Source organism: Caloenas nicobarica, chromosome 14, assembly GCF_036013445.1.
Source record: "Caloenas nicobarica isolate bCalNic1 chromosome 14, bCalNic1.hap1, whole genome shotgun sequence".
Classification (NCBI taxonomy): Eukaryota; Metazoa; Chordata; class Aves; order Columbiformes; family Columbidae; genus Caloenas; species Caloenas nicobarica.
In genome coordinates this window covers 2,808,570-2,824,778 of record NC_088258.1, presented here as the reverse complement: position 1 = coordinate 2,824,778, position 16,209 = coordinate 2,808,570, and the positions used below count along the sequence as shown (strand labels likewise).

At 54.5% G+C, this 16,209-nt stretch overlaps 2 protein-coding genes across 3 annotated transcripts; one reads left to right on the top strand and one right to left on the bottom strand.

Moving 5' to 3' along the window:
- Positions 1-682: 682 nt before the first annotated feature.
- On the bottom strand, positions 683-6,725 carry ATPAF2 (ATP synthase mitochondrial F1 complex assembly factor 2). 2 transcript variants are annotated; one of them, XM_065644890.1, is made up of 8 exons: positions 6,476-6,725; positions 5,044-5,088; positions 4,551-4,696; positions 3,890-3,987; positions 3,638-3,718; positions 3,397-3,509; positions 1,917-2,032; positions 683-1,303 (listed from the first exon to the last, which is right to left on the bottom strand). In XM_065644890.1, the coding sequence occupies exons 1-8, from the start codon at positions 6,603-6,605 to the stop codon at positions 1,166-1,168; spliced, it is 867 nt and encodes a 288-aa protein (XP_065500962.1). In that variant the 5' UTR covers positions 6,606-6,725; the 3' UTR covers positions 683-1,165. The 2 variants fall into 2 exon arrangements, with proteins under 2 accessions (XP_065500962.1, XP_065500963.1); XM_065644891.1 differs by having other exon boundaries at positions 1,917-1,971.
- A 138-nt stretch (positions 6,726-6,863) lies between these two features.
- Positions 6,864-14,924, top strand: GID4 (GID complex subunit 4 homolog). Its single transcript, XM_065644719.1, has 6 exons — positions 6,864-7,209; positions 9,588-9,647; positions 10,323-10,430; positions 11,242-11,343; positions 12,368-12,498; positions 14,082-14,924. Exons 1-6 carry the CDS (start codon positions 6,997-6,999, stop codon positions 14,143-14,145), a joined length of 678 nt encoding a protein of 225 aa, XP_065500791.1. The 5' UTR covers positions 6,864-6,996; the 3' UTR covers positions 14,146-14,924.
- The last annotated feature ends 1,285 nt before the right edge of the window (positions 14,925-16,209 follow it).

The following is a 16,209-nucleotide window of genomic DNA, read 5'->3' as shown; positions in this document are numbered from 1 at the left end:
AGGCTGGCGGGGGCTCTGAGTGCCTGGGAGCCTTGTCTTCTCACCACCTCGCAAAAAAACCCCAGCTTTCTGCAGTGTGAACAGAGCAGCCCCCAGCTAGCAGGAAGGGAAATCAATGGTTCCACGGGAGCTCACACACCGCTGCTAGCCAGAGCCAAGCAAGGAGTCATTAATTCCCTTCCTTGCTTAGTGACAGCAGCTGCTCCGTTTACTCGTGGGCAGCTTCTGAGGAATGATGCTGGCCAGGGTGGTGCAGCTCCAGGCAGGCAGCAAGGAGAAAGGTGGGAAGGTTAAAAGAGAGAGTGGCTGCATATGCACTCAGGGGAGAGACCAGGTCTTTCCGAAAGCCCTGTGGCAGGAGCTGCCTGTCATAAACAGATTCAGCTCATAGTGCTCTGCGTTTTGAAGATGGCAGGAACCCAGGTTCTCCCCCCATCTTGCTCCAGGACTGCGCAGTCGCCTCCCTGCTACTCCTTGGCTGCAAGGACAGGGCATTTAGCGGGTGGGGGTCGCACAGAGATGTGGAGGGAGCAGATCTCTTTAGCAGTTAGTCTCTGCTCAGCTCTGCTCCGTGTTTTTTTTTTCTGCCTGCAGCCATCCCAGCACCTGCCGAGAGCCTGGCAGCTCAGGACCTGCACCATGGTTTGGTGATTAAAACAAAGAAATACTCAACAGCATTGGCTTTCGGTATCGAGCAGGGGCGTGCCTTTAATCAGAGACCCTGGTGTTACATACAGGCACGCTGAGGGATGAAGAACAGATGCAACAGAGTCTGTTTGCAGATTTCCATAACAAGTGTGTGTCAGGAGCTGGCAGCTATGAAGACATGTGGCATATGCTGGGTATGTCTGTGCCGTGCCCTGCCCGGGAAGGCGTTTCTTTCGTGGGAGCTCCTCTGATGAGTTACAGACACCGGTGACAGCCAGAGCTGCCGTCTTGGGGATGCAGAGGAAGCTCACCTTGACCTTTCCTCCTTGTGGGCTCAAAACTGCCGGCACAGCGCTGCGGCAGGCAGCCCGAGCGAGAAGCTGCCCACAAAAGTCGCAGTCGCTCAGCACAAGGCTGATCGCGGGGAAGAAGTGGTGGCAGGAGGGTGGTTACCAGCCCCTGGGTCACACCAGCAATTCACAGCTGGGCATTTTCTCCTGCGCCCAGCCCAGCAGCCTCAGTCCTGCAACAGCTTGTGTTTTACAGTCGAGCTCTCTGAACAGAGGTGAACAAAGAGAGTCCCAGCTGCCGTGCGAGCGCGCAGCTCACAGAGATCATAGTCATGGGCCCACTCCACGTTGCCCCAGCGCTGAATCTGAAGGAGAGGAGGAACGTGAGTCAGTTCAGAACTGGATTATGTGTAGAGCTGCTCAGCAACTCTCAGCCTCCCTTTTGTGAAACAACCCCCCCAAGAGCTGTGTGATCACTGACTACAGGGGTAGGGAGATGTCCAGCCGAATTCAGTGGAAGGACACGCTTCATCTGCACTGGCATCTGAGGCAAAGCCCCTTAAAAGGGAAAGATTCCCATCAACTTCAGCCACTTTTGGGTCAGGGGAAGCTTCACGCCAGGCCAGTTTCCAGCAAGGAAGGTATTAGCTTGGTGTCCACCAAGGCCTCCAGGGTGGATAACCCAGAGCAAGAGAAGCCAGCTACAACTCTGCACTTTGGATTAGAGAGGGCGAAAAGCAGCCAGCTGGGTTCTGCAAAGAGAAACTGGCAGCCCCAGGAGAGTTCTGGGCTGTGCCACCCGTGGTGATGCTCTATAGCAGCACACTCCAAACTCTCTCAAATGGGGAGACTGGTGGAGTGGAACCTCTTCTGCAACAGCAGGCACTTCCCTCGCCAGTTATTTGTGGAGGGAGATGCATTTGTCATGCTGAGATTATTGCTATTTGAATTATAGGGCTGTTCTGTAATATCATTTACCTGGTATTCTTCCTCCAGACGAGACAGAAGCACGGCTTTCTCGACTGTAATGTGCCTGTCAATCAGACCCATGGACAGAATCAGAGATTTCAGCTGAGTGATTACATATTCTATACCTGGAAAGGAATAACCCAAAACAAACAAGATTCACGGTTGTTTTTTTCAGCATTATAGCAGCATCTTCACACACTCTGAAGAGACAGTTGGAGTGAGGTACCTCCTCAGGGATCACGATACCTCGCTTTTGCATCTGGGCACTTCAGCGTCAGATCTGCAGTTAAGAGCAGACACAAAGCGCTGTTCTGGTCACTGTCACCGCAGTGACAAAGGCTTTGCCTTGGAAACCACCTCCTTTTATTCTGCCACAAGCCTGCCCTGTGCAAAGGGAGGGGACACTCATCCAGGCCTGAAGGTTCTGGAGCTCAGCTGAAAGTCCAGGGTGAGAGGGACTCGTATTCTGTTTGGTGCTAAAAGAGCTTTCCACATCCGTACCCATGTGTAGAAAAACACCGTGCAAATGCGTTTGGTGTGCTGTGCCCTGGGAGAACCGTGTCAGCAAAGGACACAGCTGATAGAGCAGCAGAGCTCTTTCCTGCCACACCACCAGGCTGCCAGACATCCCTCTTCAGGGGAGCAGAGCGAGTGCCCAATGGCCGAGGGACCGGAGCAAATCCCACAGACGCGCATGGCCAGGAGAAGCAAAAGGGGCTCAGAACTCAGAGCTGCTGAGCACTCACAGTTCAGCTCAAGCTGATAACAGAGGTGCCTGTCCACAGACAGGGTCTAAGGAAGGAACTGAAGTCAGACTCGTCCTGCGCTGCCAGTCTAGGCCAGACCTTGAATTTCAGGTCTGAAGTCGACCAGCTCCCCTTTCCCAGGGGTGGCACATGCTTTTCACTTCCACCCTGCCTACTCATATTACAAACTGTGAGGAAAAGAAATGATGCATCAAAAAATATCTTTACAGATGTAATGGGAAGGCTCTGCAAGCCCTGCCCCAGGAATCTTGTCCCTGATACCTTTTCCTTTGCTGCTCAGTGTCTTCTGTGGGTTTCACTGTCTGCTGCTTATTCAAGTCTTGCATTTGAAGACTTGAGGAAACAAATGGTACTTCATTTCTTTATCTCTACATGTCATTCAGCAGTATCAGGTAAGATCAAGTGGGCTATAAGGGTGAAAGAGTGAGGACACTTGGAGTGCTAAACCCCATTTCTTTTCCCGGTAACAAAGTTGGGGACTACGTCACTAAAAAGTTTGGCATTAAAGAAGTTATTTGTGCTAGAATAGAGCAGACAGCTTGCAGGCCAGCACAGTCAGGCCCTGAACACCCGTAACAAATACAGCTAAGGGACCAGCCTGGAGTTTTAAAACATAAACCTTGTGATTATCTCAGCATATCAGCAGGAGAGGAAAAACATTATAGTCGCTCTTCTCTCCCGTAGAGAGGAACTGTCCCCTCCGCTGGCACGGCCTCTCTCACCTTGCAGGGCCCACATGTTGTAGGATGCCAGATGGCTGACGAAGGTCTCCTTGGTGCTGGCAGGGATGTTTGGCCCCAGGATGCTGGTCGAGGAGCCAATTGCCACGTTGTACCTGGAACGATTGCCCAGCCCCTTAGAAAAGCATAGGGCTCGTGGGCATTGCGGCTCTGAGAGTCACAAGCACCAGAGCTCCTGGCCTCAGCAGGGCATAAGCAGACAGAAACATCTTTGACTTCATACCTTTTCTCAGCCCAGGCGACAATGGGATCCCACTCATTCTTCTGCAGCTCTGCCAAAGCAGCTGGCTCCTCCACGCGATAGCTGGGAGATTGCAGAACAAAACCACGCTGGACACTTGCTCCCTGGCAGATCAGAGCCCTGCCATGACTGAGTTACCACAGACATTTCCCCACTTCCCCCAACCACCTTTCCAAAAATGACACTGCGAAAAGACAACCTCGCCTCTGCGCCAGCGGAGCCCCCATCTCATACCAGACAGTGTCGGTCTCCAGGAACTTCACGGCTGCGCGAATCAGCTGCATTTTGTTCCGCTGCGTGGGATTGTCCAGTGCTGTGTTGCACAGGGTGGTCTGCGGGATAAAGGCAGTTTAAACCGCTGTTATCCAAGGCTTGGGGAAGCAGAAGCTTCCCTTGTACAACGCCAAGAAGAAGAATTTGTGGCAGAAAACTGAGAGCACAGCTGGAAGTGGTGCAGGGCCAGAATGTGGCTCACATCATAGGAATCTTCTGATTTCAGAGGCCTCAGGAGCAGGTCCGTGAAGGACCAGGGCACAGCGCTCGCCGCCTGCTCCAAAGCTCACCCCGTTTCTTCCTACCCCTTCCAGTAACTGTCCAGCTCCTTCTCAAGTCCCCTAGTGACACAGATTCCCCCCAAGATAGTCACCCAGCCAGTATCTAACTGCCCTCACAATGACAAGCTCCTCCTCAGTGCCCAGCCAAAGTCCCAGCCTCTTGTCTGTTTCCATGAGCATCAGGACAACCTGCTTTCTCCATGTTTTGCATTTGGAGACTGTTCTCATGTCTACAGAATTGTGATTCCTTGGCTTTAATCCTGAGTTCCCTGACCCGACTGCTCCCAGCACACCGTGTTCTGCCCTGCCAAGGTCTGGGTGCCCCGACCTGCCGTGCTCACCAGGTGCATGGTGTAGAACTTGATGGTGTCTTTCTGGGAATCCCACTCTGTTGCCACTGCAATGGCCAAGGCCTCACTGGGGACAGTGAAGAGCTTGGCCTGGGGCGTTTTCAGCTTTCTGTGGTCCAGGTTTATTTCGAAGCCTCCTGGGGAATCAGAGTAGAAATCCTGGGGAATCAAAGAGGAGCAAGCACTAAGGAACAACAGACAACCCCACAGCAGGAGCAGAACTGGAGCTGACAGGAGCACAGGACCAGAGACAGTTGAGTTTCCCACCATCATTTGGACATACTTTCCCCAAAATAGTCTTGGAAGCCGTTTTCTACTACACGGTTTTGCTCCAGATGAGGAAAGGGCACAACAGGCTGGTGGCAAACACCCGGCTCACACAGCCTGGGGTGCAGGCATGCCACGCTCTCGCTGAAGCAGTGAGGGGTGACAATGTCCCTCCTGGGGACCAGCCCCTCCATCCTGTCCCAGCGGCTGTACTCACCTTCTCCTTGCGAGATGCTCACATTCTGGTAAAACCGCTTCCTCTCTGCGGGCAAAAACAGAGCCGATCAGAGGGGAGTTAGAGGAGGTTCGGTACCTTCCCCTGTGTCCCATCGCAGCCAGAGCCCTCAAGGTGGCCTGATGGCCTCAAATTGTGCCAGGGGAGGTTTAGATTCGATATAGGGAACAATTTCTTCCTGGAAAGGGCTGTCGGGCATTGGAACAGGCTGCCCAGGGCAGTGGTGGAGTCACCATCCCTGGAGGGGTTGAACAGACGTTGCTCCCTCCACCGTGACAGGTTTATTGTAGACACAGACAGAAACAGCTGGATGGTGCTGGGGACACGCTGTCCAAGCTGCAGCGTGTCACTGAGTCACCGGGGGAGGAACCAGCTCCCGTGGCCGCCTCCTGCCCACACATCCCTGCTCAGGAGCACAGTGAGCCTGAGGGAACGGCAGGTCTGTTTTAAGAGCAGCCTCTTTTCCTACCAGCTGCTGCACACACGTGTCACAAAAGCTTGTATTGCTCACACAAGGCAGGGAGAATCCGCAAACCATTCCCCTGATGACAGCAAACAGATCATAAATCCCAGACCCATAAATCTACCTCGTGAAGGGTGAAGCGAGCAAACCAGGCTGCAGGTCTGTTATTCTAAGCTGTTAAAAAAAGCTCATTCCTGCTGGGGAATCACAAGAGGATTTGCTCAAGCTCAGTACCCTGCAAGCTTCGGGGCCTCAGAAAACGCCACGCTGCTAAGGCGCAGCTCTGAAAAGATGAATGTGTGTGTACCCCAGGGGGGACCCGAGTCACGTCAGGGGGCTCTGACCCCCCGCAATGAATCACTGCGACTCCGCAGCCTCCCCAGACAGAATGAGGCTCATTGGACTGTCCTCAAACCCACACGTTTCCGGCAAAATCTGTGGAGGGGACACATGGCCCAGAACATGCCTGCTTGGGGGCTGGACTAGATGACCTTTAAAGGTCCCTTCCAACCCAAACTATTTATGATTCTGTGATTCTACGAACCACCCCGGCTGGGTCTCATCCCTCTAAAACCCACCAAAACACAAAAGCAAACGGATGCAGCGAGGGCTTGGCCAGGCTGCCAGCGGCCCCCACTCCGAACTCCCAGTAACACCAGGACAAGGGCGCGGGGGGAGGCCCCGCAGCGGGGCCGCGTTACCAGGGATGCTGAAAGGCCCCGGGGACCCCGCGGGGCTGCCCCGGCAGCGCTCCCGGCCCCGCCGGGGAGATCGGGCCGCTCCCCACCCGCCCTGAGTTGCCGAGCCTACCCTCCCCGGCCCGGGGTGACCTTAATAAGCCCCGACCGGGGGCGGGGGAAGGACCCCCCAGGGGACCAGCCCCGCCGGGCCAGGGAAGGGTCCCGGTTCCCCTCCCCGATGGGGGCTGGAGAGGCCCCGGCGCTCCCTCACCTGCCGGCGGGGCGTAGGCCCGACCCCCGCCCGGCCCCACCGGGCCGCTCCCAGCAGCGGCAGGAGGCGATCGGGGGAACCGGACGGGCGTGGGGCGGCCCCACAGCAGCCGGCGGCAGCCGCTCCACATCGCGGCGAGGAGGAACCGCCGCCGCCTCCTTCCCGCCTCACCGCGGCTCCGCGGGCGCCGCCATGTTGCCGCGGCGGCAGCCAATCCCCATCGCGACCGCGTTTTGCCCCTTCGGCCGCCCCGTCCCGCCGGGAGTGGCGGAGGAAAAACTACAACTCCCAGCAGCACCCGCGGCCGCGCCTGCCGGGAGGAAGCGCGTGCCCCGCCGCCGCGGCCAATCAGCGCCCGGCGCCGCCCCTCCCGCAGCGCCCGCGAGGGCCAATGGGAGCGCGCGGAGGCGCTGCCGGGAGGCCCTGAGCCAGGCGGCGGCCTCGCCGTGCGGGAGCGGAGCGGGCGGCGCCCCCGGCCGCGCTCGGCCCCGGCCACGCTGGCGCCCGGGGACCCTCCCGAGATGCCGGTGCGGAGCGAGCGGTGCCGCGCGGGCGGGGCGGCGGGTTCGGCCTCCTCGGCACCCTCCGGAGCGGCCGCCAGCAGCCTGGTGCCGCCGCCCCCCATCAACACGGCGCAGCCCGGCGTGGCCACCTCGCTGCTCTACAGCGGCGCCAAGTTCCGCGGGCAGCAGCGCAGCAAAGGCAACGCTTACGAGGTGGAGGTCGTCATGCAGGTGAGGGGCCCGCCGGGGCCGCCTCCCCCCGGGCCCGGCGCGGCTCCGCGCTCCTCAGGCCGCGCTCGCCGGTCCCGCCTCCCCGGTCCCCTCAGGCCGCGGCCGCCGCTCCTGGGCCCTCCCGGCCCCCTCAGGCCCGGGCGCCTTTTCTCCCCGTGTCCCGGCTGCCGCCGTCCTCCCCCCGAATTCGCCTCAGGCCCCGGTTGCTGCCCGCCCCAGGTCGGTGTCTGCCCTCCCGCAGTTCCCTCAGAAGCAGATGTTGCTGTGTCCTCAGTTTCTGTCCCTCGACCCCCAGCAACGCCTGTGACTGAGGAGGGGCTTCTCCATTCCATTAGTCCCAGGGTCTCCGTTCCCCTCAGCCCCACCGAGGTGGGACCAGGGGCCTCGGGGAGGCTGGAAAGGCCCGTGGTCCATCCCACCCCGCTCCCCTCACCTGACGGTGCCTCCCTGCGATTCCCCTGGTGCCATCAAGCCTGGGAGTGGCTGTGAGTCTTCAGGCTCTGCAGAAATCTCTGTCCCCCTGTGTCCTCCCTTTACTTTCAGGATTAGTGGAGAAGACCCTGACCTGTTCCCCTCAGGGTCACCTCCTTGCTCCTTTCCCCTCAAACCCTGAGGAGACCCAACTGCCCTCAACCCTTTCACCCCACATCTTTGCCTCATTCCCAGCAAGGTTCATAACCCGGGATTCCTTCCCCATTCCCTTCAGGCTCTCCATGCACCTTTGTGCCACAGAGCAGAAGGTTGAGAGCCCGGCTTAGAGTGGGTGTTGTCCTGGGAAGTCCTTGCCATGGGACAGCCTGTGTTTCGGGCTTGGCTGGAGATCAGCAGGGATCCAGGTCTCAGTCCCCTGGCTGGACCTGGGACCCAGCATTCCCCATCCCTGGGCTGTCGGAGACTCCCCCAGGCTGAGCAGGTAGCCTGGGGTGAATTTCGGTGGTTTGTCTGTGGCAGGAATGCAGCCAGACAGCTGTAGTGCCCAGCTGTGCCAAGGAGTCAGGATACCGGCTCGTGCGGCTTTCCCATTCTTCCCTGCAGTCATTGTCATCCTGCATGCTTTATTTTTAGTCGTAAGTGTTGGCACAATGGCTTTGGGCAGAGCTGGTGAGGTGTGGAGTCACTAGTACGTGGGCAAGCCAGACGTTTGATACACGCTGAGCACCCTGCGAGTCACAGCTTTATTCCCATGGGATCTCGGTGACTGCGATTGAGCACGTAGTGACTGCGGTGATGGAGCTTAACACGCGTCCTGGCGTTGTGGAGCAGCGTCAGAGCCCCAGGGTCAGCACATGGGGTGGTGTTTGAACTGGGCCGTCTGTTTTGACGTACGGTCCTCCCCTTGTCAGCAGCATGAGCGTACCTGGAACGGTTTGCTGTGCTGGGGACATCCCATGGCTGATCAGCTTCACTGCACGCTGCCTTCTCGCAGGGGCTTTGTGCTAAAAATGCTGCTGTTTTGCGCGTGTCAGCTGAGGAGAGGTGGCTGCTGAGTGCAGAGAAATGGCGCTTTTCTTTGATCACAGGTGGGGAAGATCCATCTTCTCACAGCTGATGTTTGCGCTTCCCCAAATAACTCGCTTCTGCCTTTGAAAACTGATCTGGGGATATCGGGGAGGGGAGAAAGCTTGGAAAATCCCCTGATTTTTAAAGGTGCTTGGAACAGATGCAGCCCCCTGTTAGCTTCTGCGCAGCGAGATGCAGCCCCGTAACTCGAAAGAAGGGTAGCACAAAAGCGGTAGATTGGGGAGAGGCCTCTTTGAGATGCATGAGATGTTGCCTGGTTTCTGAAGAGGCTTTGACATGCGCCATGCCAGGTCCTGGGCAGAGAGTACAGACAGCGTGTTAGAGAGATGTGGGTCAGGCCTGCTAAATAAGCTGGTGGTGAAGCTCAGGGCCACGATTTCTTCATCCAGCCTGAATATCTCCAGTAAATAGATGCTTTTTCTCACCTGAACATCAGTTCACTGATAGCAGTTGACTGGGAAATGTGGGCGCTGGGGGTGTGGGCGATTCTACCAGTGGTGTTCTCACGTGGAGAAAACTGAGTCTGTTTTCTTCTGGGTGGGTCGGCGCGGGGGGTTGCTTCCCATGCGAGATCTCTGGGCAGGGGGTGCTGCCTCGGTGTGAAGGAGCTGGAAACGAGGGGGGTGTCGTCAGGCCTGGGATGTGGGGACTGTCACAGATGAGCTGGGCACCTGTAAATGTTCTTCCTGAGTGGTTCCCAGCCATGCGGAAGGGCTGCAGTGTGAGTGTTGGGCAATAAACTGGGCAGTCTGTAGAAGTTGAAGCTGAAATTGGCCTCGGAGGGGTTAGAAACTGCTTTGGGTCAACTGGGTCCCTTCGTGCATATGCTTATGGTTGGACTTTGCACTTTTTTCTAGCATGTGGATATGGAAAACTCCTATCTCTGTGGATACTTGAAGATTAAAGGCCTTACAGAGGTGAGTGTTAACAGCAAAACAACAAGAAAAGGTGCTGTGGAAAGGCTTTTTTTTTTCTGGTGGGATAGGAGAAACTGCCACCAGAAATAGGAAGCGGAGAGATAGAGCGTATAGTAAATTTGACCACTAAATAGTTTAATAATATCCAACCTAAATCTCCTCTGGTGCAACCTGAAGCCATTTCCTTCCTTTGAGGATCTCACTCGCCCCAGCTGAGCCCGCTGTTCCCTCCCTGCATTCTCTGAATTCGGTGCCACTGCACAGCCAAGGAGAAGCACCTTCACCCTGCTGAGGTGGCTTCATCCAGCCCTTGGGCTTTGCAGCAGCCGCTGAGTGTCTGCTGGGCAGTGGCGCTGGCTGTAAACAGTACTTGGGATGGTCCCGCTGGGAGTTTTCCTGCAGTCCAGCTCTGACACGGCTCCTTCTAGTTTCCTGAAGTGAAGAGAGAGGCTGGGATAAGAGGGTGGAGGCTGCATGTGCGTACGGGTCAGGCTTGGAGAGGTGTGGGGCAGAGCGTGCTGCTTGGAGGGACAGGAGCACCAGCCTCAGATTGCCTGGAGCTCTTCCTGCAAAATGCTGCTTTTCGCTGGACACGTGCTCCTCTCTTTGCGTTTTGAGTCCCTGTCTCTAGGTGACGAATCTTCTGACCTCCGCTTTGTCTCTCTTCTCTCCTAGGAGTACCCAACCCTCACCACTTTCTTTGAAGGGGAAATAATCAGTAAAAAGCACCCTTTCTTAACACGCAAATGGGATGCTGACGAAGACGTGGATCGTAAACACTGGGTAAGTAAATCGGGGGATGGATGTGGGTCTGATGTAGCCCTGGCTGAGCAGCTGGTTTGGAGATGAGGTGCAGAGGGTATCCGTACAAGAGCTGTCAGAAGAGCATGGACAGTTCTCAGTTTTGAGTGTCTCCCTCTTTCCCTGCGTTGGGATCTCTGGAACTCGAGGTTCCTTCAGCAGGCTCTTGGCTCTGACCCAGGAGAAGGGTGAAGGTGTCTTGTTTTCCACTTACCGGCCCTGGGGTTGGAAAGAAGCAGGAATAATCCCCGTCTTGTGCACCCCTAAGAGGACACACTCCTTTTTTTGAAGGCTTATCACAAAACAGGGTGGAGAAGGGGAGAGGAGCCCCTTTGGCGTGGACAGGACGGTTGGTACCCGTGTCCCAGCCACACTACCAGCCACCCCAGCCTTGTGCTCAGGGCAGCGTGTGTCTGTCTCTGCGCACTGGGTCGGGGCCGCAGCAGCCAGCTTGTTGCCTCCCCGCCTCGACCTTCGCTGCTGTTTACCAGACTTTGATGTTTTATTATGTTTCTGTCAAAATATCTTCTTCTGGAAGTGCAGGAGCTTCTCCAGCCGGGCTGGATGTGGCCCTGGGTGTCTGGCAATCCTCTGTGTTCCCCTGTGCTCGTCCTGGGGTGTGTATTTAGCAGCCTCTTTGGTGAGGATTCCCTGTTCCATAGCAGTTCTTCCCTCCTAGATAGCAGCTGGCACTACTGAGCTTTACTCCTGGAATAAGCATCTTGGGTTTTTTCTTCCTTTTTTTTTTTTTTGTGTGTGTGTGTTTTTGTTTTTTTGTTTTGTTTTGTTTCAGGGGAAGTTCCAGGCTTTTTACCAGTATGCAAAAACATTTAACTCTGATGATTTTGATTATGAGGATCTGAAAAATGGGGACTATGTCTTCATGAGATGGAAGGTAAACTCCCTATATCTCCTTCTCTGATGAGCTGCTTACAGGTGACTGACAGAGGCTTGTGGTGCCTGAAATCTCTTCCAACTACACTGGTTTAATGAAAGGTCTGACCCTTCCAACCTCGTAACCCACCACGCTTGCAAATTCCAGTGTGAGTCCTGTCTAGCCAGCTAAACGCATCCTTAAGGGCTGCAGTCACGGCTGAAAACACAACAGGAAAATCTTGCTTGGTGATGCTCCTGAGGATGAGAGAATTGGTGTATTTGGTCCCTGTGCGGGGCCTGTGTGTGATGCAGACTGGCCAGTCTGCACCTCTGCCCTTCACCTGGATCGATTCCTCCCTCTTTGTGCAGCTGTGGTGGGAGGAAATCGCAGAATCACAGGAAGGTCTGGGTTGGAAGAGACCTTTACAGATCAGCTAGTACATCCCCCTCTCCTGCCATGGGCAGGAATGTCTCACTGCTTAAAGCCCTGTCCAGCCTGACCTCGAACCCTTCCAGGGGATGAGGCATCCACAGCTTCTCTGGGCAGCCTGTTCCAGTGTCTCACCAGCCTCATAGTAAATAATTTCTTCCTTATATTTAAAGCTCCCCTCTTTTAGTTTAAAACTGTTACTTGTTTTTCTATCACTATAGGCCCTGGTAAAGGGTCCCTCCATCTTCCTTATAAGCCCGTTGAAAAACTGCAATAAGGTCTCGCCGGAGTTGTCTCTTCATCATCAGGCAGCTCTGACTCCTACAATTGGCTTCTGGTTTGCAGGGGGCAGATGCTGAACTGAAACTGGTCTCCTGCACTCTTTAAAACTGGTTCTGTTCTCAGTCATCTGCTTCCCTGTGAGATTCCTACAGTGGCAGGTGGTGAAAGAACATGCTGGTCTCTGGTCTGGGCTGCTGTAAGCGCAGGGAGCGCTCAACTGGGAATGCCTTCCTGTTAATGGGGGATAGTATTCGGTTTGGGAGGGCAGATTGGGGTGGGAGGGTACTGTTTGACCAGCATTTTAAAATTATAGTCTGTGTTTTGTGTGCAGGAACAGTTCCTAGTCCCAGATCACACTATCAAAGACATCAGCGGTGCTTCCTTTGCTGGTTTCTATTACATCTGCTTCCAGAAGTCAGCAGCATCTATAGAGGGCTATTACTACCATAGGAGTTCAGAATGGTAAGGAAACTCCTTTCTTCCTGCGGGCTGACATGTGGCTCTGCAAACAAAGTGGTGACTCGGGGACCTTGGGGTTCAGGGCCACAAAGATGATTAAGGGAGTGGAGCATCTCCCTTATGAGGAAAGGCTGAGGGAGCTGGGTCTCTTTAGCTTGGAGGAGACTGAGGGGTGACTTCATCAATGTTTATAAATATATAAAGGGTGGGTGTCACGAGGTTGGAGCCAGGCTCTTCTCGGTAACAACCAACAGTAAGACAAGGGGTAATGGGTTCAAGCTGGAACACAAGAGGTTCCACTTAAATTTGAGAAGAAACTTCTTCTCAGTGAGGGTGACGGAACACTGGAACAGGCTGCCCAGGGAGGTTGTGGATTCTCCTTCTCTGGAGACATTCAAAACCCGCCTGGACACCTTCCTGTGTAACCTCACCTAGGTGTTCCTGCCCTGGCAGGGGGATTGGACTAGATGATCTTTCGAGGTCCCTTCCAATCCCTAACATTCTGTGATTCTGTGATTCTGTGACTCCTCTTCTGCTTGTCCTCAGCCTTGAGAGTGTCCAGGATGTGCTTCTCTGGGCTTGGAAGGAGGTTCAGGCTGGACTGCGGGGCAGAAGGGGAGGGCGTGTGTGGCCAGAGCAGGCTGGTGCAGCCTGTTTGTGGGGTGTAAAGCGCTGCTCTTTTTGCATGGCTGGGGATAATTGGGCTGGCAACGTGGCGCAGGGGAGATACGAGGTCTGGAGACGTGTTGTGGCAAGAGGTGCATCTCTGAGGTATGTTGGGTGGCAGATACGGGCTGCGGTTCACCAAAAACATCCCTCCAGAAGCTGGGTCTCCAGCCCAAACACTCGCAGGGTTTGTCTCCTCCTGCCCTCCCCTGGGGACAGGTGTGTTAAGGCAGCCTGGCCTCATGTGCTCCCTCAGTTTGTGCTTTGCCCAGTGACTCCAGCTTTGAGTTTCTCCATCAGAGGATGTCAGAGGGGCCTTTGAGAAGGAGCTGGGTGCTTTCTCGCATGTAACAGATTGGCTGTTGCTCCCTTCATGCAGAAGTCTTGTTAGGCCAGTGCTTTGTAGTCCAAGGTCCTTGGGGTGTTGCTGTAAGACACAGTCAAAGTTAATCGGTTGGTTTCTCGGTAAAGCCATGTGACAAGTAGCTGTGGAGAGATCTTTTCCCTCTGATGGTCTCGGATATTTGTCACGTGCAGCAAGTGAATCTGTAGGGTGGCTGGAAACTCTGCGTGGGGGGAAGGTACTTGGGAAGCTTTCAGACAAACCCCCTTGAGCTGAGCTTTGAAAGACCTGAGTGTAATTTGAAATTGTAGCAAACACTGTTTGAACATGAAAGTTGTTGAACTTCAAAAGCTGTCCAAAAACCACAGGCAGCCCATCTGAACACAGCCTGGCTGCCAGTGGCTCAGAGAATGGGAATGAGGAGCGATGCCGAGTCCTCTTGGGGTTTTGGCACCACGGGTAAGTGGGTGTTGGGTGCTGGACACCCCTGAGACCCCGAGGGGGAAGAGAGGAGCCAGCCACCAGGATGTCTCCTGCTCTACATAACCCTCTTGTTTCTCTTTTCCTTCTCTCCTAGGTATCAGTCATTGAATTTAACTCACGTTCCTGAGCACAGCGCTCCTATCTACGAATTCCGGTGACAACCTGTCCAGAACTGATACCGCACGGACGCAAAGCGGGCAGGAGAGCATGGCCTGCCAGGAGAACTGTGTCCCGTCGCAGCATGGGAATGCACGCTTCTCTTCTGCCCCTCGGACTCGTGAGAGAGAGAGAGAGCCTGAACGTTAACCCACCCAGCCCAAGGAGAGTGGCTGCTGGAGCTTGATTCTCCCTCCTGTCGAGTGGCGATTTGATCTTTAATCTGGTTTTGAGCTACCTTTAAATGCACTTTCTTATTGCACAGCTAGTTTCTCTATCACTGAAATTCTGCCCAGCTCTCCTCTGGAAGCTGTTTCTCAGTAGCTGGGAATCAGTGGTTTGTCCTCTGAGTAATAAGAAAATATAAGCTTGGCACTTATATTTTCCTTGTTACGGTCTGATAATGGGTTGAAATCGCCAGGATTCAGGTTTGTTGCCCAGATTACCAGCTCTGACGCTCCCGTGTGTGAGGCTCTGTGTGGCAGAGCGCTGCTCGGCTGCAGGGACTGTTTGAGGGGGTGTTGGCTGAGACAGATGAGGTTTGACTGAGTCTTTGCTTGGCTCTGGCTAACGAGGTTTAGCTGGAGCTGCGGAGCTTGCAGGAACGCCGGCCCTTCGGAGCTGGGAGCTGTTCCGATGTCTGGATATGCCACTGGGAATTAATTTGATGTATGGACTTCCAGGCTCTCAAGTAAAGTGGATCTGAACTCTGCTTATAGGTGTATATTTGCTCTTTCCTTAAGGGTAAAAAAGGAGAAAAAAGAAAAAAAAAAAAAGAAAAAAAAAAAAACCAAGAGAAAAAAAAAACCACCCCACTTTTATTAAAAGTATTTTTATGGTTCCTTTTCCCAAGGACCCTATGGCAAATGCACAAGTACTCGATTACATTTTACCGTTTTCACATTGAAAATCGGGAATGTCCGCATTAGTTTTTATATCTGTGTATGTAATCAGCTGATCGCTTTGGGAAAGTAACGGGAGTGCGAGTGGCGAGCGGCATCGCAGGGACAGCTCTGCGGCTGCGCAGCATTTGTACTCGCTCTTCATGCTTCACCACCACCTCTGCTTGATACCTTTTTACAAGGGAAAAAAAAAAGAAAAAACAGGAAAAAACAAACACCCCCGCCCAGTAGCTCTCCTCTGACTTTGAAATGTTTCAAGTGATATAACTTAAGGCTTGTGTGCCAAAGTGTGTGTGTGTGTGTATGCGTGTGTGGGTTTGTTTTGGTTTTTTTTAAAGACATTTTAAAAGTTGGCCTTGGTTGTATATTTAATGTGACAGTCCCACCTGCGGGGCTTTTGCGAGAGTTTAGTTTGTGGTTTTTTGGCTGTTTTAAAAGCAATCCCCTCCAAGCAGGTGTGTGTCGCGATGGCCAGGTGGGTGTTGAGGACAGGTTTGAGCCTGGGAGAGGAAAGCAAAGCCTCCGCGTGCCTGGCACCAAGGTGGTTCAGGTTTTCTTCTTTTTAACTCGATTTCTTCCCTTCGGCAGCACGTCTGTCTGGTTTACTGCAGCAGCTGAAGCCTTAATGAGAATATTCAGGTCTCAATGAGCCTATTTTCTGTATTCTAAGTCGGGATCTTGCGCGATGGAGAAGCGGCCGGGCTGGTCTCAGGAGATGATGCGGAAAGCACCCGCCTTGCGCATGCTGTTAGCCGCGGATCTTTCCTTTTCCCCAGCACAAACGGAGAGGGACCTGCTTACAGGAGAACGGGGACAGAGCTGGCAGGACCCCCCTGTGTCGGAGGAAGCCTGTGCCGCTGTCTTGGCCGCAGTGGGTGGATTTGTAGACGAGTGGGAGAGCGATTAGAGGTGCAGGGGGAGAGCGGCTGCGAGCAGAGCAGTTGGGAACTGAATTCCTATTTTATTCTGCTCCTCTTGGAGAAACTTGTCCTCTTTGGTGATGGGGAGCGGGGTTTCCTCATGACTGGTGCTGGGACTTGTCCTGGATTTAGAGGCGAAAGCCGGTGGTGCTGCTCTGCTGTGACCAAGTGTGAGGGTGAAGCCTCCTCCTAGGTGCTGTGTGGACTCGGGTGCCCCCCGCCGCCGGCTGTTCACAGCCCCCTG

Bases quoted from the DNA above. Each gene is read 5' to 3' on its own strand.
- ATPAF2 (XM_065644890.1), bottom strand. From the start codon at position 6,605: ATGTGGAGCGGCTGCCGCCGGCTGCTGTGGGGCCGCCCCACGCCCGTC. The intron at 3,988-4,550 runs GTGAGCACGGCA...TTTATCCCGCAG, and splicing joins AGTTCTACACCATGCACCTG to ACCACCCTGTGCAACACAGC. The intron at 1,304-1,916 runs GTAAATGATATT...CCTCTCCTTCAG, and splicing joins GTCTGGAGGAAGAATACCAG to ATTCAGCGCTGGGGCAACGT.
- GID4 (XM_065644719.1), top strand. From the start codon at position 6,997: ATGCCGGTGCGGAGCGAGCGGTGCCGCGCGGGCGGGGCGGCGGGTTCG. The intron at 9,648-10,322 runs GTGAGTGTTAAC...CTTCTCTCCTAG, and splicing joins AGATTAAAGGCCTTACAGAG to GAGTACCCAACCCTCACCAC. The intron at 12,499-14,081 runs GTAAGGAAACTC...CTTCTCTCCTAG, and splicing joins TACCATAGGAGTTCAGAATG to GTATCAGTCATTGAATTTAA.